Source organism: Sebastes fasciatus, chromosome 4, assembly GCF_043250625.1.
Source record: "Sebastes fasciatus isolate fSebFas1 chromosome 4, fSebFas1.pri, whole genome shotgun sequence".
Taxonomy (NCBI): domain Eukaryota; kingdom Metazoa; phylum Chordata; class Actinopteri; order Perciformes; family Sebastidae; genus Sebastes; species Sebastes fasciatus.
In genome coordinates, this window is record NC_133798.1 from 15,835,565 (window position 1) to 15,856,660 (window position 21,096).

The 21,096-nt window shown below is 41.1% G+C and overlaps 1 protein-coding gene across 2 annotated transcripts in view; it reads right to left on the bottom strand.

Moving 5' to 3' along the window:
• Positions 1-21,096, bottom strand: part of ldlrad3 (low density lipoprotein receptor class A domain containing 3) — a 95,772-nt gene that overhangs the window by 26,660 nt on the left and 48,016 nt on the right. The window contains exons 3-4 of one of the 2 annotated variants that reach the window (XM_074632262.1): positions 19,865-19,990; positions 15,663-15,797 (exon numbers count right to left, since the gene is read on the bottom strand). In XM_074632262.1, coding sequence (XP_074488363.1) covers positions 15,663-15,797; positions 19,865-19,990 — 261 coding nt within the window. The remainder of the gene's footprint in view (positions 1-15,662; positions 15,798-19,864; positions 19,991-21,096) is intronic. The other variant, XM_074632261.1, reaches the window with a different exon arrangement.

Below are 21,096 nucleotides of genomic sequence, written 5' to 3' on the forward strand. Positions count from 1 at the left end.
AATACTACTTCCTAAAAGGTGAATAACACACTATGTCATATTCAGCCCTGTTTTTTAGAAGTCGTTTAACCTTTCAAAACATTCCTGGAGAGAAAATGAAACTTGATGAAGAAAAAAAAAGACAAGTCAAAGAAAATCACAGCTCTGAGAATTGATGATATTTCTGTGAATACAAACACAGCTAAAAGGTTTCCCAGTAGACCGGCAGAGCTGTGAGATGCTGCTTTGAGAAACTAGGCTATCAACTATAAAACACCGCTCAGAAAGCCGTCTCCCAGGAATAAACCCAGTCGGTCTAAACATCCACATCTATTGTGCGTGGTCTACAAGGAAATCGCCTATAGCTCAGTGCATACAAAGCAAAGGCTCATAAAGACGTGTTTCACAATTAAAGAGTGAATAAATGCACATTATAGCCTGTGTGAGGCACTTTTACAGGCAATAAGAGTCAAACATTTGCAACATGGCACATAACCCTGCTGAAAGAACGCTCTCTAAAGGACTATGGAGCTACACTGTGTGTGGTTTTCTGTTTTATTTAAACATTTGAAAGATGGCCATTTTTCCAAATGCAATAATCCTGCAGTTTGAGAAAAAAGAGAACTGGCGTCCGCCTTCAACTTTCATATACTTTCATCTGAGAGTCTTGTTGGCAATGAGGCTGGATTTCGAACCCACACATCTGGATGACAGCTATGTAAGAATTTCTCATTGAGGGCAGAAATTTCACTCTATTTTGGTTTTCCCTTGCAGAGGTAGCCACTTGTGCAGTAAGTTGTTTTCGCTCAACATTTATAGTGTATGAAACAGTTTTGAATTGCACTTCTGCAGCCCTATTCCCTACTCAATCAACTGACAAACAAGTCAATGACCAAAGTCTGGTGCATTCAGTATTCAATACTAAAAAAAGATAAAAGAAATGGAGAAAAAGAAAGAAAGTATAACAGAATGAATGCACAGCTATAAAACATGTGAGAAACTCTTTTTTTCCTTTTCAACTTAAATACTAAAGATATTATATGTAACAGGTAGGGCTGTCAAAGTTAACGCGATAATAACGCGTTAAGGCAAATTCGTTTTAATGCCGCTAATTTTCTTTAACGCATTAACGCAACTTGTGATTTTTAGGTTGTAGCAGGCTCAGTTTTACAGCAAGAGTGAAGATGGTATCATATGAAACTAGAAAAACCTAATGAATCCATTGGTACCAACCATGGCATACTAGCTTGTTGCCAAGGAGGATAATTAACACTCCAAACTTGCACAACATTTTTGCGAGGATAAACTGGCATGGCCATTTTCAAAGGGGTTCACAGCTGTTGTTGCCTGTTGGGCTTGAGTTTGCCATGTTATGATTTGAGCATGTTTTTTAAAGTACAGTACCTGTGAGGGTTTCTGGACAATATTTTTCATTGTTTTGTGTTGTTAATTGATTTCTAGTAATAAATATATACATACATATATACATATTTGCGCACTTCCATGTTGATAAGAGTATAAAATACTTGACAAATCTCTCTTTTAGGTACATTTTGAACAGATAAAAAATGTGCAATTCATTTGCGATTAGTCCCGATTAATCGTGATTAAAATATTTGAATCGATTGACAGCCCTTGTTCCCGTACATAGAAACTATGTGAAACTGTGACAGCAAAGCTCTGCAATCCTGCTTTAAGTTTCATGATGTGCTGTAGCTTTTCAGCATCACATGAGGAACACATAAAAAATTGCAATTAACTATTGACAATCATGCGATTAATCACGTTTAAATAATTGAATCGATTGACCGCCCCAGTGACAAGTTATCAATCGTTTTGTATTGCCAATGTGTGAACGGATTGTAACATAACATTAAAAACTGAGACCTTCCTGACTTTCTTGGTTGCCTATAACAGCCTGTGGACTGATTTCTATGTAAAGGACTAGAGAAAATCCAAAGGATGTGGCATTTATGCGCTCTCCCAAGTCGCTTGCCTCTCTTCTGCTCCCCTACAGCGCCAACAGTGCTTATTTAATGTAACAAAATGCTGTCTTAAGTGGATAACGTCAACTAATTCATCCAGACCATCGGAGTGGATATGTCAGTTGGCTAGCTTGTGGCCTACCAGAGGTTTTAGAAAGGTCAAAATGAATTTGCACATCATTTTATCAGCTCTATTTCTGTAATGAGAACCCAGGTTACAGTGCTTCACACAAGGCAGCAAACTGATATCAACGCTACATGCATTGCTACATGCTTCAAGAGCTGAGCTTATCTATGGAACAGCTTGCGATGTCATTTTCAGATAAGAAATTGAAGCAGTACGGGAGATTATTAAAACCACGGACCAAAATGTAATTGCCATGCCATACTGATAAATGATAAGTAACCACTGTTGCTTCAGATGGTACATATATGTTCAATTTTATATGACCTATCTTTCAATAATATGCATGTAGCCTACTGTTTGTTCCCATGTATAGTATACTGGTAAAAACTAGAATACTAATTTAGAAGAGGACAAATATATATTGATGGACTATACTGACTGTCAATATCACTTTCCTAGGGGCTCATATTGCTTATCATTTGTATATTAATCAACAAAAGATTTGTATTTTATAAACTACACTGTTTAATATAAGACTTTTATTTTGAATGTGACAATAATTAAAGCCTTTTCTTGGTGTTTTCAGAGCAATGCATTTTGTGCGCAAAATATATTTTTTTCTTTCTCCTCTACGCACGTTTGTCCTGCAGGCACACTTGTCCTTGCTTGTTTGCGGCATTCTCTCCATCAAACAAAGCTGCTTAAGAGAAGGACCAAAAAGTGAAACCCAACCACACAAATCTCTTTCTATTGTTCAGTGTATCTTGCTATATCTCTTGCTCCTTTTCTCTCCCTATCCTCTGGCTTTCCCAATCTCCAGCATAGTTTTAACATGCCTCTAGACAATATCAAACAATGAGAACAACATAAAGAGAAGAAGAATGGGGCGAGGCAGAGCCGGAGAGAAAGAAAAAAAGGATGAGGAGGGTGTTGGGAGGGAATGGTGAAAATACATGCAAAAAAAAAAAAAAGAAAGTGCAGCAACAGAGTGGTATTATCATCTCAAGCGTTGCGTTTAAGCCTTGCCCATCTGAACAAAGCGACTGCAGGCTGCCAGAGGAAGCAACGGCAAAAGAATAGAGGCGAGGAGGAGAAAGCCCATGATGAGAGGAGACAAGACAGTGGGGCATGAGGAGGTGAAATGGTAAAGAGAAGTGATGAGAAAAGGGTGGAGATGGGAGCCAAATGCCAAAACTGGGAAAAAAAGAAGATGGGAGGTTAATGGTACATGAGTCAGAGAGACAGAGGAGAGAGAGCAATAAGAGCAAAAAAAAAGACAAGGCAGCAATTGAGAGAGATGGTGCAGAATCCAGTAATTACCATGAATGAGAGCACTGTTGCATGCAGTGACTAATCTAAGCCCCCTCTTCAATCTCTGAGCTTCAAGTAAGACCTCCTTCAAAAATCTCATACCCTGTAGTTTTTCTCTCCTCCCTGTCATCACTCACAACCCCTGTCCTCAATTTTGTTTTGCTGTTTTCACCCCTTACTTTCTCTCTTCTTTTTATCTGCCCTGCTTTGTTTCATTCCCACCTCACCGCTCTGGCTCTACTTCAATCCACTCGTCCAGATCACTCACTTTTGTTGTTTCCTGTTCCCCATGCGGCGCTCTCCTCTGTTTTGCTCTTACCTTTGCTTCCTGCACCTGTCTCGCAGGGTTTCTGTCTGCTTATTCCCCATCTCTGCAGATACCTTATTTCCTGCTTACCTTCTAATCTTGTCTTCCACACTCCTTAGTGACCCCTTCCCAAGCTACCGTTTCCATCTCCCTACCGTTTCCCTCCACTTCTTTGTCCTCCCCCTTGATTCCCTGTCTTTCTACACAATGAATCCAGAGGGGTTTTATCTTTTTTTTTTTTTCCTCAATGGCTTTGCCACTCTCCCTAATCCTTCATCTCCATCAGCGTCCCTCTCTCTCTCTACCACTCTCTCCCTTGTGCTTTCCTTCCTTCTTCCGCTCCATCGTCTTCACACTCACATTTTTGCTCCTTTTTTTTCATCTCATATTCTACCCCCCTCACCCCTCTCACATTTCTACCTCTCGCACTCTCTGACATGCAATCCCTCTTTTCCTCTCTCCGGGGCACTCTACTTTTTCCTCCGTTCCACTTAAGCCTGCCTTCTTTTTGCATTTCCCTGATGGATACATGCACAACAAACACACACACACACACACACACACACACACACACACACCATTACACACTCACCATTATCGCCATCTGCATTCTATCACACCATATATAATTGGCGTGGCTCCTTGTCTGTCGAGGAACACCTTCAGCTCAACCATATCATGGGTGGATGCACACTTACAGTATTGGCAGAAAAAAGCATTTGCAGAAAATAACCCGGCCCATTATAGCGAGAGCTGACTGACAGCTAATGCATCACTCAAGGGTGTCCATCTGTTTACTCCTAATAGCTGCACACCATTCTGGTCCATCACCGCTTCGGTAGATGCATGTGGGGATAATGCTGCCTCTTAGTAATATTTAATACCGAATTAGCTACTGTCAGGTAATCATGGAGAAATCATGCATGAAAAGGTAAAACACCATTCAGCAATGAGACGAGAAGATGTTATGTAGTGATACAAACCGCCTGCAACAGCCAATAAGTGGGAGCCTAAAGGAGTGGCATTCAGGGAGCCACTTATTTTGACAAGATGCACCTGATGCCAATGTTTATTACTCCCATTTTATATTTATATTTCAGCTTCTGTTATTTGCTTTAATACACCAGTCTTTCTGCAAAAATTGTGAGGCGGACTAAAGTTGAGTAATGCTATTAAATGACTCTGCTACTTATGGATGGCTGCATTAGACATGCCCAAAGAAAAAATAATAATGGTAAAAAAAAATGGTATGTGTGTGGGGGAAATTAAATTGAGCTCTGGGCACATAACCATCTCTTGAAAGTACTGTGTCTAAATGTCTCCAACATTCATCAAAGCTATCCAAGAGAATGGAATTATAATTCAGTGTACCTCTTTGCTCTGGTTTCATAATTTTACCCATTTTTAACTTAATGCAATTTAAAAATGCAAAAACAGCATTTTTCTCCCCCCTTCTCTTGGGCCAACGGAGATAATAAAAAAAAAAAAGTCTCTTGTGCAAACTCATGGAAACATTTCTAAGAGAAACCAAAAAACAAGAAGTGATTAAATTTTCCTTTTAAGTTCTTTTTATTGCACGCCGAACCTGTTAAAGACTTCATTATTAATCTCTTAACTTTTCAAAAGAAGTAGTCAAAGCACTTCACAGCTATTGAGGAGTTTAGCAGGGTGACTAATGAGCTGTCAATATCTGCGAGTATTGGTGCAGCCTCAACACCTCTTGGTCTTTATTTAATGTGGTATTGTTCTAGAAAGATAATGACCTTGGGAGCCTCGTTGGAGTTTTTGCACAATGCAGACTGGAGGCGCAATTTTCTAAAATAGCTAGTGTACTGTGAAAAGAGTGGAGGTACGGTTAATGACCATTATCATTATCTATTTGATTTGGATGCAGAGATGGAAAGAAAAGGCTTTAGAGAGAGGGAGCCCCATTTGAGCACCACACGCTTTACATGGTGATCTCACCTCCTTTCTGCTGTCAGCCAACCAGCGACAGTGTGTACTGAGGGGCCAGCGAGGGGCACGTCTCTCAAGCCAAGTGTCGGGAAATGTTGCAGTTGAGGCCAGGCTTAACACACTCTAATGCAAATGTGATGCTCGTAGAAGCACAAATCAGCGAGCTAATGAGCTTGTTTTTGTCCTTTTTGAGGGTTTTTTACATTTTACAGTGCCACTTAACGGTCAGATCATTCATCATGATTCACTGTTTTTGGCTGGTGCGTTGCCATCACAGACCAAGCCACTTGTGCTATATTATTGCCAAATGGTACCTTTCTTTGGACTCATCCATCCACAAAGCTATTTAAGTGGAAGTGTAGTAAGAATGGCAACAAGAAGTGATGGAAAACAATCACTAGTACACCCACGCACACATACATGAACACACGCAAACAACACAAAAAAAAGCCCCCTCGCTCAAAGTACAACTCTACCCAGTAGCAACAGTAGAGCTATTGTTCGGGAGTGAAATTCCTCCGCGAGTCTGTGGGTGCAGGTCGTCACTTGACCACCATCACCATGGTGACTGAGCGAGGATAGGTTTAGGAGGGAAAGGTTGTTAATTTACAGGAGCCTGAACAGCAACGGCTGACTGGTTCCGATTCAAGGACGGGGATGATTCATGAAGACTCCGGGTCCCGGGAGTCACCGCCCCCCTCTGTGGGGCCATAGCTAATGGCAACGAGGTCCTTAAACAACAGGAGCTCTGAAAAGACTGACACTTAGCCTTGGTGAGTGGGAGGGAGGGAGGAAAGGGATGACAAGAAATAAAAGATGAAACAAACGAGGATATATTCTCATATAAAGCCCAGAAGACACAAACGACAGATGGGTGGACAAACATAATCTATGGTATTCATTTCCATGAGAAACCATGAATGCTAAATGCTACTGTCAGAATTTAAAATGCACTCTTAATATACTGGAAAGCAATTTAATCTATTTAAATTACAGAAAAAGGAAGCTGCACCCCCTCAGTTCAACATTGCCAGCAGCAGCTAACAGCATCTTGCCAACTGCTTGGCCTTCCTCTCTCGCGGACCAACAGCCGAGAGCCCCTCAACGCTGCTTTGTGAACATGCTCCGGGCGAACAAAAGCGAAAACCTGAAACTATCCCAGAGTTCAAATCCATGGGCGGCGACATGTGCAACCTCCCCTATTTGTGCCTGTCAAGTGTGCGTTGGCTCTGATAAACTGGCACTATTACATTCCACTCCCACACCTCAGTCTACTGCCATTATATTCCCCTACGCCATTTCACGCTCCCTCCCGCACCTTTCTCTCTCTGCCAGCGCTCTGAGTGCTACTGACAAAGGGCATGAGCAGACCAACATCTCAGCGTCACACACATCTCTACCACAAAAAAATTGCAAATGGATTAACTTGTCATTTTAATCTATAGCACCTGTGTTATTTGGGCCCAAAGTCTGGCAGCAATCATTGGGGGAGGACGTGGCTGTGTGAGAAACTATTAGCGAGCTAAAAAGGATACCAAAAGTGAATACAATCTGAGGGACTTTTAATCACTCTGACGTTCTTTATTCTTTCTATATCAGACTGACACTACATATTAATGTCTAGTTTACTGGTGACGCTAATGGAGAGGCAGGAGTTACTGCTGGATGTCAGCAGACAGTCGCTGTATATATACAGCCCCGTCTGAATTACTGCTGTTTATTGGCGCTGTAAATGGCAGCGCTGCTGTGAATTGAGGTTGCTGAATACATAGTGCTTATGCAAAACAGCAGATGCAGTGCTGGTGGATCTATCGAGTAGTTCTTACACAGCCTAAGGAGGATATACCAAATAGAAAGCTGCAGATTACTCTCTGTGGGAGGGGAGCATCCCTGGAGTTTAAAATGAGGGATTTGACTTCTCAGGGAGTAGCGCTCCGCACACAAACCAGAAGGTTAAAACTATTTACTGTGCTGTCGGTGAGAAGAGAGGGGTTTGTGGCGATTGTGGCTGAAATAAAGCTGTTTTAGTTGAATATACATTGTTGCAATCAGCCAAATTCCCTTGGCTATCACTGTGAAATGAGTGATTCTCGCTGACAGGCTTCTCAAAATGTACAGAAGAAAGTGGCAAGTTTAATTACGCACAGTCATGTTTCCTAAAAATAATTTTGCTGACACTTTATTTTGCAGACCGTGTTTAGTGCTTGGCTTAATTTTCATCAAACCAATCAGGGTCAAAGGATGATGTCGGCTGCCAATGTTCTGACAGTAGACTCATGTAGCAGACTAATGTTAATTGTCAGTTGCTGCCCAACGTCTCAATCTGACTGACAGTTCTCTGAGGAACTCGAGGCCAATGATTACTTTGATGGGGTCACTGGTAAAAAAAAAACACAGTTCAACAAAATGTGTTGTGGCAGTTATACTTCCTGCAGTGTTGTAGTACTCGAGACTGGTCTCAAGACCACGTTTTGAAGGTCTCGTCTTGGAATCGATCGCATTTTTTACTCGGCCTTGTCTCTGCCTCAGGCGAAGAGGACTCAGGAATTTATTTCAAGACTGGTCAAGACCACAACTGCAAGTATATCACTGCCTTTGTATTGTCTGATTTATTTGTTAACATCGTTACTGCGACTGGATGTAAAACTTCCTGCTTCAAATGCATCTAATATCTTGACCCATTTCTAATTTGAAATTTGTGCTACTGTTAACGGCTGTCACGCCTCCCCACTCCCCTTCACACGCACTCCAAGAAAGTGAAGACGGGGGACAGAGGAAGAAGAAGCTGTGGCTGTCTGGGAGGAGATGTGGCTACCTAAAAACATGCAGCAGTGCTGGTACTCGCCCTGCTTTGGTCTTGGTCTTGACGAGGTCTCAACCTGTCAAGGTTTTGGTATCGTTTCGGCCTCAATACACTCTGGTCTTGGTCTCGGTTTAGGTGGTCTTGATTACAACACTGACTTCCTGAATCATTAGTTTGCTGAGGGACTTTCTGCTTGTCTCCACAGGAGACTGGACATTACTATCTGCATACTATACAGCACACATTGAGGCAGAATGTAAACAGAGGCCTACCCTTGTGTGTGCTTCTGTCATTGTAAGAGTGATACAAGATACCCTTGCAGCAGACAGACTATAAATAATTTTGTTTACAAAGCATTGTAATTTAAATCACATGTAAATGGATTTATCCAGCAAACAATGCGAATGCCTTCCTAGAGGTGTCCTGAATGTCAACATTTCTGAACCATTGTGGTCTGCAGAATTGATGTTGCTCCTTTTGTTCGAGTGTAATTGATGTTTGGATGCTTTCAAAGTGTTTATGAGCCACTGGCGGCACAGTTTTCACGGGTTTAAGGATTTATTTGCCTTTCAATTTGCTTATTATTATACAAATATTAAAATAAATAGTCTAGAGGAGGGAGGACGCAGCAGTGAAAGCATATGTCTTCCTCATGTGATGCTGAAAAGCTAAAGCACATCATGAAACTTAATGCAGGATTGCAGAGCTTTACTGTCACAGCTTCACATCGTTTCTATGTACAGGAACTAGGGCTGTCAATCGATTAAAATATTTAATCACGATTAATCGGGACTAATCGCAAATTAATTGCACATTTTTTATCTGTTCAAAATGTACCTAGAAGAGAGATTTATCAAGTATTTAAAACTCTTGTCAACATGGGAGTGGGCAAATATGCTTGATTTATGCAAATGTCTATATACACATTTTTACTGAAAATTAATGAACAAAACTATGACAAATATTGTCCAGAAACCCTCACAGGTACTGCATTTAGCATAGAAAATAATGCTTAAATCATAACATGGCAAACTCAGGCCCAACAGGCAACAACAGCTGTCAGTGTGCTGACTTGACTATGACTTGATCCAAACTGCATGTGATTATCATAAAGTGGGCATGTCTGTAAAGGGGAGACTCGTGGGTACCCATAGAACCCATTTACATTCACATATCTTGAGGTCAGAGGTCAAGGGACCCCTTTGAAAATGGCCATGCCAGTTTTTCCTTGCCAAAATTTAGCGCAAGTTTGGAGCATTATTTAGCCTCCTTGCCGAAAAGCTAGTATGACATGGTTGGTATCAATGGATTCCTTAGATTCCATTAGATTCGTTAGAGATCCATTGTGTTAATGCGTTAAAGAGATTAGTGGCTTTAAGAAGAATGGGCATTAACGAATTATTACGTTAACTTTGACAGCCCTAACAGAAACATAACAAAATTTTGACATGTGTGTGTCCACTGAAAGAACAAATGCACATTGAAACACACGCACACGCACACACGCACACACACGCACACACACACACACACACACACACACAACCAAAACAAACGCGTTTGATGCTACACAAAGCATACCTTATCTTCCAAAACACACAAAGCCAGTGGGAGCTTTTCATGCCCTCGAACCATCTTCTGGCGCTCTGTTCCTACCTTCACACACTTACACTTCCCCTCACTCTTTCTCTCTCGGAACAACTTCAGCTCAGAAAAAGGCCAACGTGAAGCTTCTTTGAGATAGAGGAGATGTGAGAATTAATCACCCGCACACTCCCACAGTCACCACACCATCTGATACTCCTTTGTCTACTTGTGTTAATTAATGCGTAATGAGAGACGCTGATGTGTGCATTTTAAATCAATTACTTTTCTTAAACGACTCTAAAGGGATTCTCAGCCACTTTTAAAAAAAGCTTCTGTGCTCGTCACTTTTGCACCGAGTCTTTAAACTTGTCAGTGCCGTGACCTTCAAGGAAGTTTCTTCTGGAGTTATTTTTTGCAATTTAATATGCAGAACAATCACTGTCAGATCGCACTGTGACTCTGTGTGTGCGTGTGTGTGACTGCGACTGTGTGTGTGTGTGTGTGTGTGTGTGTGTGTATGTGTGAGTGCTCATGCACATGCTTCCTTGGATATGCAAAGGCTCTCTTGTTCTCAGCGAGGGCTCCCACCAGCATCTGGCCAAATCCTGCGAGCCCCGCGGCAGTGTTTCAACAACAATTCGTTGCAGGGGCAAACATGCGCTCCGTCAGTGCACCCTCTATCCCCTGTTATGAGCAGCCCAGCAGACCGGGGGAGAGCAAGGAGAAGCTCAGCTTTGCAAAACTAGCTTTCATGTCATTTCTGTTTCCGGAGTTACACTGCTCGGCCTCGGGGCTCGACTCGAGATGGATGCTGCTCTCATCCCCCCTCGGCTTATCGCTACCCCTCGCTCAGTTCTATCCAAATCCTCGCCTTTCTCTACCAAATCACCTGTCTCTCTTTGCGTGCCTCCATCTTCCTGCCCATTGCTATTCATTGCCCCTCGCGACTCCCTCTCCGGTTCACTATATTATGTTTATGCGGTGTGCTTTCCGTTTCTTTATCTCTGCTATCCGTTACAGGCTCCCCCATCCCACTCCTTCTATCTCGCTGTGCGATGATTGCACCAATGCATTTATAGGAGATTGTGTATTGTTACATTGCACTGTTTGCCACTTTGCCACCTCGCCGCTATTCCAAAAATCAATTACCCATCAAATAAAACGATAAACAGTAAAAGCGGCTCTGTGCTGCTGTTTGTGTCTAACCGTGGCAAATTGTTTAAGATTGCTCTGATGGGAAATAAAAACACTGGAGGCATAAAAAAGGCTAAGAGGACGGTACTGCTTCTGTAGATCTAATTATCTGACACCTATAAGGCAGGACAACCAAACGCTACTCTATATAGTATGTCATGATGATCTGTCCGCTGTCAGGCTGTGTGCTGATCTCTCACCAGACTTTTCAAATCAAGGAACCAAGTAAGCAAGTAATTATGGGTAAGGAGGAGGAGGACAGGGAGTTGAACAGAGGAGGAGGTACAGGAGAGAAAGTGAGGAAGGAGATGCTGTGCTCAGGTGGCTTAGAACGGATATTGTATGCCTTATCTGTCACCTGCAGGTCTGTGCCTGCTCATTATAGAAAGTCAGAGCAGAATGTAAGGTGAGAATGTGTGTGTGAGTTCATACGAGACAGAAATGCAGAGTTTCAAACCACAGCGATGCCTTCAGTCCCTCCGAAAGCGCAGAGGCTGATGATAAAAAATAAATAAATTTAGAAAAAAAACAAAGAAAGAAAAAACTGAGCTGCTCTTCCTTGATGTGTTCTGAAGGTCACAACAACACGGAGCTTCTCAACTCTTGTACTTTACGCAGCGCTACACAAGTTTTCAGCAGCAGAATAAGCCGGAGAACATTTGGGTCATTTGCTCTCCATACATATAAATAACTACTATAAAATCTGTGCTGACAGGGAGTCTTTGGGAATATAACAACAGCACCAAACACACTCTGGCACTAGTATATTTCGGTGGAAGCTCAATTGAAAAGATGCACACTACTCTGCTGGACAGCTGAAAAATCTGGCATTTTTATGAAAAGAAAAAGATATATAACTTGGTGCTCTATCATTAGACACCTGAAAACATTTTAGAGATGGAAGCAGTCTGAGAAGCCTCTCACTCAACCGTAGCAGTACCTTGAATAAAATCGCTGCAAGGCAGAACACTTTCTTTTTGTCGGAAATGGAGTATAATAATTGTACTCAGGACTGGCAATATTATGTATCATAAAGCACTTAGATCTTCACTGAGCCCCTGCTGAGGTGCATAAACATTTTATGATATAATATATCCGAGTTGCAATAGATTGAGAATGCTTTCTGCCAGGTGATTATTACTGAATGTTATGTCTACCCTGATTTTTAATTGTATTTAACATAAGCAAACATTTCTCACAATCATCCAAGGTTTTCTGTAAACAGTGAGCTGTTCATACAGTATCCAGTATTTGTTGTGAAGACTGCGTTGTGAGATCCACTGCCTTAGATGCAATAACAACATGCAGCTATATTCTGCCAGCACTGGAGTTTGGTATTGTTCACTTGTCGACAGGGAAATGCAGCGTAGTGGACACAGATATCAATCGATATTCTATTCAGCTTTCTGCATTGAGTTGTGGAGTCTGAGAAGGACGGCCTTTTGATGATGGCTGGACTCTTTCTTTCCGTCTCTTTTGTAAACAGACACGGGTATAAAATAATTTGACTAAATCAGCTTCACTAATTAGGCAAAATATAAAAAGATAGATTATCAAATTTAGATTTGTGGGGTAATACATTAGTAGCCTAAATTATAACGAGCGGAATAATTGTATCCTGCGACAATTATCCGAACTGTAGTTTGTCAATCGTGTCAGATCAGAGCCATTTTTTAACAGCTGAGGAAAGAAAAGAACAGCTTTATTTTATTTTAGAGAATAAATGGTGTCGAAAAGTTTCGCCAGGATTTACTGTGTTCATATTCTGAAGTCTAACGTGCGACTGCCTCAGAGCACTTTCCCTGTTTATCAGACACGTTTTGCCTCTTGAGTTTTGATCAAGTTTCTGCTGACTTTGCGTATCTCAGCATTGGTAATAACATTACTGCCTTGTGGGCTATAGATACCGACTTTTTTTTTGTTTTACTCCGCCTGTTTTGTTATTTCTGAGTAAATCAATGTGACAGCAGCACCTAGACAGAAGGATAGGAACTCACAGGATTGTTTTTTGAACAGAAGAATAAACACTGACAGTAGTCCACATCAGAGTCCTGTCGGCTTGCCAGTGGAACGTACAGCTGAAGTGTTGACAGAAGCTGACTGGTGTGCCATAGAGGCAGCAGCTGCCTGTGAGAAGTGAAGCTGCCAGTGGAATAAGAACAGTATGCCAGATTTACTGTAAATGGTACCTGCCAGTGAATAAGACGCTCTATACCAGAAGACATCAGACTCGCTGTCAGGGACGATGCTGCTGCTATTTGTGTTACAATGCAAAGTCAGCACAATGTCATCACTATCATTAGATTTTACACACTAATGATGCCGTGGTTGTGTTTCTGTGTGTCAAACAGGCATAGTGAGGAATGTTGACAACAGCGCAGTCTTCTCTGGCATAAAGTTGAATCTGTCAGTAGCTCTGCTGCTGTATCTCTATGAACAGGCTGCAGGAAACATTTCCTAAGAGATGTTTTCAGAAATATCAGATGATGTGACATATTGAGTGACAGAATCTTCCAACTCCACTGTCATCTTTTTATCCAGTTTAATAGAAATGCTGCAAATACTGTATCTGCAAGCTTCCACCTGTTCTGAAATCTGCTGCAAAGCACCCTGCCAATAATTCCAACAATTACGGCCGGATTACATGTAAATTCGTCAAACTCCAGTTTGTCAGAACAGATAAACGTTACGGTGTCATCTTTAAATTGTTCACGTGTGTGTTGTTGTTGTTGTTGTGGATGAACTCTGAATTAATCGAATAAGTGAATGAATATAGAGATTACTATTTAAGGACTTCCACCTTTAATTGTGAAAGAAAACATATCTAACTCATGCACAATAATTGGTGTCTCTGCAGTTATTTCTGACACACTGAATCTAGGGACATTAAGGCATCTAGTGTGCATTGAACAGGAACAGCACATGCACTTCGGCCGCTCTAGGCGAAAAACAATTATGCCGCCCCTCTATTTGCAACAGGGACGAACTGGGACAGAAATTCATGCGAGTGCCCAGAGGGTGCGAGCTGCAAAATGTTTGGCAGTAATTCCAACACTAATACAGTTTTTGTGGTGTAAAGAGAACCTGATGATGCTGAAGACCTCCAAGTCACTTCATAGTGGATGTCACCACCTCAGTTTGTATAAGCACGTCACCATTTGCACATTGAGTCAACGCCAGTCGTATGAAATGTGCTGTATAAATTTGATTGATTGATTGATTGATTGACCACTGCAATGAATCAAAACAAGACTGGCCAGGCAAGCTGGAACACGAGTCATAGTTCGTCGAGTTCACGATGGAAATGACTGAGTTAATTAGATTTCAACAAAAACGAGGATCAGTCCAAATTGAGAGGGGCCGCTCGCATCCCCCCTCAATATTGGAAGTTTTGGACTGGCTCAGTATGCTGTGCTGTCAAGCTGCAGTTACTACTATTGGTTACTTTTTTATTATGTTATTATTGTTATTTTGCTCATGAGGAATAGTTGGTCCACATTTCGCCGCCCTTGCCAAAGTGCCACCATATGCAATTGCCTAATTCGCCTATATGGACGCGCCGGCCCTTGCCGTATATATTGTTTTTTTAAATAAAAGATTATCATCTGCATGTCCATTCTTGGTATTGTGTAATTACAGTACATGTGACAAGGTCTGCTAACTGTTATCTCCACATCAGGTGATTGTTAGTGTTGTTATTTATTTTAAGACATTCCTTTAACTCTTATTATGTTATTAACCGTCCGTCTCCTGAGCTTAAGCAAATCATGTGTTTCATGCAGTAAACCCCTTACTTGTGCATATCCTTGACACAAATTTCACTTTTGTATGTTATACTCCTTTAAAGAGTGTATGTAAGTGTTTATCAAAGCGATAATGCCCTTACACTTTCTGACACTATATAGCTCATTGTAGACCATTGGTGTAGCAGAAACATAGTGTCATAGCATATACGTATTTGTACATATCATATATGAATGTAAGGTATAGCTGTTTCATATTCTTGTATCTTTCTAATTTGCTACTTATTGCATACACATATTGATATTTTTGCATGATGTTGTGCATTCTCATACTGACAATATTTGCCATTCATTTATTTTTGTCCTGCAGCTATGTTTGCCTCTATTGAGTGCACTCTACTAATTAAAAAAAGTCCTACTTTACATGTTCTTAATTTGTATTTGAAGTTCCTCAGTATTTTATCGCCTGTTGGTTTTTTCTGTGTTTTGATTTTTGGTGAAATGTGTCAGTTAACCAACCAAAAACAGAGGGATCAGGAACGTCTCTGCTCTGCTACAATTCACTGTCCTTTGTTGCTAAATCATCCTCAGCATGTCCCTGTGTGACGTTTCATTACCTCTTTCTTTTCTGCACACATGACCATCTCATACATTTGACTGAATGACTTACCGGCTGTAGTGAGGCAGAGCTCCTCGTCGCTGTTGTCCTGACAGTTGTCCTGGCCGTTACACAAGAAGCTGCGGTCTACACAGTGGCCATTCCGACACTTGAAGCGAGCCTCCGAGCACACCAGTGGGTTGCCTGCTGTGGTAGAGTCAGGGCAGAGGTCAAGGGTCAAGTGTTAGTTCAAACAAGGTTACAGTGAGAGGTTGCAAAGGTACTTTAAAAAACACAAGCAGCTGTGTGACAGACTCTGAGAAACAAACTTCAGAGCATAAACAAATTATTTAAAGGCAATTAAATTAATATTCTGTAGCGGTGCATTTGTTAGTAGTTGCTTTGTGTACTTGCCCATTTACAACACTTGGATAAAATTCAAGAGAAAAACATGGGTTTTATATTTTCATGGGGATTTTCAGAGTAGAAATTCAACATTAAAAACAGCGTGAGTTACAGTAGTAAAGCATTTGATCTGGGGAGTCTGATCAAAATCAAACAAAAAGAAAAACATATGAAAAACATTCAAAATCCTGCCCAGCTCTATCGACTTCTTTTAGCACATGTTCTGGTCTTTAGCTTCTGAGGCTGAATGAGGCAGAATTATCTTGTGAGAAGATCCAGACAATTACACAGTGGTGACGCAGTATGTGCTGGGAGCGAGCAGCAAAGCTCCATTTAAATGGCTAGATTAGATTTGTGAGCGCGGTGCCCTGCAGGCGAGGAACACTGCCTCTGACAATGGTGAGTGATCGGCTTGATGCAGGTCCCCTCTGGGAAAGCAGGGATGGGGTCATGTGAGGACAAACTATATGCCTGATAATACACACTACACCTGTTCCTCTTGTCCTTCATTCCAACACAACATGTGTATTCACCTGTAAAAAAGGAAAAAGCTACGGTGGCGAAACAGATGCAAAAGCCACAACGTAAATACAAAAGCCAGAAGTGAGTAACAACGGATTTAGACAATGAAACGGGCCGACTATTATTGACGGCGGACTATTATTAGGCTCGTTGGAGACGAGCCAGGCCTGCACAGAATTGATCACCGGCAATCACCGCAAAATGCACGGCAGTTAGATTTGTGTCCGACTTGATCCCGACTCGCTCTGACATCATGCACACACTGGGCAACGATTACCTCACAAGATCGAGGCGGCTGCAGTTTTTAGAGCCAGGCACTGCAACTGCTCTCTATCGACTGACCCAGGGCATGATGGGAAACGCCTGGCTGTTGGCTCTTTGTTTTGGCCACAAACACCAATTTTCTGTATAATTGTACCATTTAACGCTAGATTATGGTAGGCTATTAGTATGATGTGCAAGTTTAATCTGTTAACAAACATATCTTGCTTGGTTGATAATAATAATTTTAATGCCTTTAAAAGGCAGACAAAAATAACAAGGGATTGGAATACAATGCCAAAAGCACACACATTTCCAAATATATATATACATTTCCATATATATATATACTTACAAACAAATATATAATAATAAATCAACAAATAAAGATTATAAAAAAGCCTAACTTGATGTTTGTCAACCAGAGAAGTATTGTTGTTTAGTCCAAGAAGTCATTATATAGTGACAGAAAACCTATTAAAATAGTGGTTCTCAACCTTTTTTGGGCCAGCATCCCCCTATCCATAATCCAGGTCCCTTACCGCCCCCCCATCAAATAAATTGTAGGCTAACTGTCTTTCCTGAATATTAATGTTGTTTATATCATTAAAAAAATCCTGTCATTGAATGCCAAATAACAGATTTGATTTAACTGGACAGTTGGAATATCATTATCATTAGTTTCCCAGGGAGGAAAAAAAGCCACGTGAACAGCAATTATATTTATGATTGTTAAACAAATGCAACGGTTAGAAATTTAATTAGGTGTCATTATTGATCATAAACAGCAGCCAATCGGAAATGCCAAATGCAACAGTTAGAAATTTGACAGTCAAATTTTAATTAGGTCTCGTTATTGATCAGAAACAGCAGCCAGTCAGAAATGCCAACAAGCAGTTTTACGAATTGTCTCAACAGAAAACAAGAGCAGCTTTCCAAGGAAAAAAGTCTGAGGCTACTGGGGAAAAGGATTTATCTTAACTTTCGAATGAAATAAACTAAATTGCTTTGAAAGTTAGTGTGAACCTTGCACTTGGTGGTTCTCCGCCAGTTTCTTCTCTGTGGGTTGAAGAGAAGTTAGTTTCAGCCGCAGTGTGCCTGAGGCTGTTGTTGCTGCTTGGCTTTTGCATTTGTGTTGCGGCTTTTGCATTCATTCGACTCTTCTCAACCACTATACAAAGAGTGCAGAGTCAGGAGTCACAGGTGATGCAAACAAATAAAGATGACTCAAACTTTTTTTGAAAAGGTAATAGAATTTACTGTATTCACCATTCACATCTTTTCAACACTATTATTATCTGCTCTAAATGCAGGATTTGATAGTGAGTGGAGGGGACAGCAACGGTACAGAAATTGCATTCTTAATAGAATGACATTCTCCTTCATTTTCCTCTGAAAGGAGGGACATAAAGAATACCTGCTTCACGCTTCAGAAAGTACTGCTCTGGCATTACAAAAAGTAAAGTAGAACAAAAGTAACAAGGTTGAAAAAAATGTTCTAGCGACAATCTCGAACCGCACCTGTCCCCACTTTTCATAAGCAAATCTAAAAAAAAGAGTCTGTGCCTCTAGAAAAACACAAAGATCTTTGCTTTTAAAAATTAATCATCCAACCTCCAAAGATGGAGACTGGGATGTCAGTTCAGTTTTGCGTGCAAGGTCTTCTCATTGTTTTGTTCACGTTGAAACACAATGAAAAATTGAGATAGGAGAGGGAGTGCAGAAGAGAGGAAAGAGACAGTGTGAAAGATGTACAGAGGATCTTTATTTGTCTAACTATCTTTGCTGCTCCTAAATTAAATGAGTTAGAGTCTTGTTTTTCCGTTATTTTGCACAGGCCCAAACTATATGCAAAGTATTTTTTTTGTAATACTTTGATGAAGCATATTAAAGAGGTACTCCAGCTGTTGAGTATTGCACTTCCATAATGTTGTGGGACTCAAAAGAGACAGATTATTTACACAATAATTGTCACAATTGAAACAACAGAGGCTGGGATACTCTTATTTCTTAGTCGGGGTCGAGCTCCAAAAGCATTGGTCCTACATTTCCCATAATCCAACCAGTAGCATCTTTTTATTACACCTCTCCCTGCCTGGTTAATGGATACATCTTTCCAACTCCACACCCTCTGTTTGTAATTCAGGCTTTCTGTTATACATTTACAGTCTCCAAGCACAAACTGAGATTACCCTGATTACATCACTATGACATCATCAGACTGTTTTTTTTCTCAGAGTTGAAAAAGCTCCTCTAAACCCACAGAAGACACTATACAGTCATAGCTACGTTCAGACTGCAGGCAAATCCAATTAGTTTTTCAAATCCGATCTTTAAGATAGACCACACTGTTATGTCTGCATTGTTATTTGCAAGTGACCAGATTGAATTTGTGTGAATTTGTGACATCACCAACCTGGCTGCAAGGGTTGCTGTAGCCTAGGTGGAGGCCCATCATTTCGCCCTCAATTCTACTCAGCGATGGAGGAGGCCGGTATACATTGCGATGTTACGTGTTGCAGTCATGACAATTTATTTCAGCGTCTGTCCTCGGACTGTTGTTCTCCTCCATGGTGAGCTCCATAGCGCTCTGCTAATAGTAACTACGTTGTCGTTGTGTCGCAAAAGACACCGAAATCCGATTTGAGCGACCAGAGCGTACGGACTGTGACGCATTTGTAGAAATCTGATTCAAACCACCTTCAAATATGGTTTGGATCCGATTTGCAAAAATCGCATTTCATGTTTTTTTTTGCTGTCCAGACTTCTCTGGCTCTCTAAAAATAATCTGTAGGATACAATCTGGATATGCCAAAAAAAGATATAGGCTGGCAATCTGAACAAGGCCATAGTAGTAGTACACGATGAGTAAATTGCCGGACTGCCCCTTTAATACTTTGCTCAGTTTTACAGTTGTCCTTGAGTACATATTCACCCACCACTGGCTATATGACCGGTACATAGCTGCAGTATAAATTGTTATGACTGGGGCGCAGTACATCATCAAACAGACCATGACTTCTAGGTGGACATGACATGATGAGACAGATTGCTTTTATTGGACTTAGTTGTGGTGTGAGACTCACTGCAGTTCTCCTCGTCGCTCCCGTCAGGACAGTCGCTGAAGCCGTTACAGCGGAAGCGTCCGATGATGCAGTGGACGCCATTAGCGCAGGCGAAGAAGGTAGGGGCGCACTTTGACTTGACCTTAGCTAAGGACAGATGAGGGGTTGGGGGGGAAAGAAAAACAATGGATTAGTATGTGTGATGATGCAGCAATTGTTAATGCACTACATTATGTTTTATGACAGAATTAACCTTGGCCGTTATGCACAATGGAAGGGAGGGACCCGCCCGCCACTACGACCGGCTAAGTTTTATTAACGTTTTTATGATAATAACGTAACAGGCACAACTGCATGTTCTAAAATTAAAACAGCAAACCCATTCAACCGTTAACCATTGTACAAGGTTCAAACAGTCAAACAGCTGCTTTGTTACAGAGACCAATTAATTACTCAGCCCTTCTTCTTTTGTTCTGTAATGCTTATCTTTCTGTTCTCTGAAGTATGACAAGTAAAGGGTAAGATCCTGAGCACAAAGTAGTGATAGGAGAAGAAAACAAGTTAATGACAAAGACAAAGAGAGCAAATCGTGTGGGAGAGTGTTTGTATGGATTATGCCATTGATCAGCCTAAGCAGGCCACTGGTCTTATCTCCCCGGACAGGCCTGACTGAGACTGAGTGACGAGCCTGCAGAACATCAATGCCTGGCATCCTCCGTTTAGCACTGGCCCCTAGTTTTAACTCAAACACATTGATCTTCCCTGGAAGAAGGAGAAAAACAAGACTGCAGGTAGATGCAGGCAAAGACATCAGAAAATGAAGGACCTCGGTTTAGCTCGATCACCGTGAACTTATAGAATTTTAAAGCCCGATGGCGACAAAAAAAGACATTTAAAAGACATTGCACTACAGCCATCAATATTTATAGTTTATAATAATGAGCCATATCTGTGAGAAATACACTATCATCTCTCAGACCTGTGTTTCTCTACTATGGCCTTTGTTAAACTACTTGTAGATTATGAGGACGGGGTATCGTTTAAAAAATGATGATAGCAATACCAGTACCCTTAAAGTGATATTGATACAGATAGAGTATTTCATTTGATACCTTTTTTCCCCTTCTTCATTCAATATCAATCAAGTGAATGGAAGCTTTCAGTTGCATAAAATGCCACCACCGCCACATTTATTTTCATCAGACGCCATAGGTGTGTACTATAGCCATACTTTAAAACGTTTTGGTGGCATC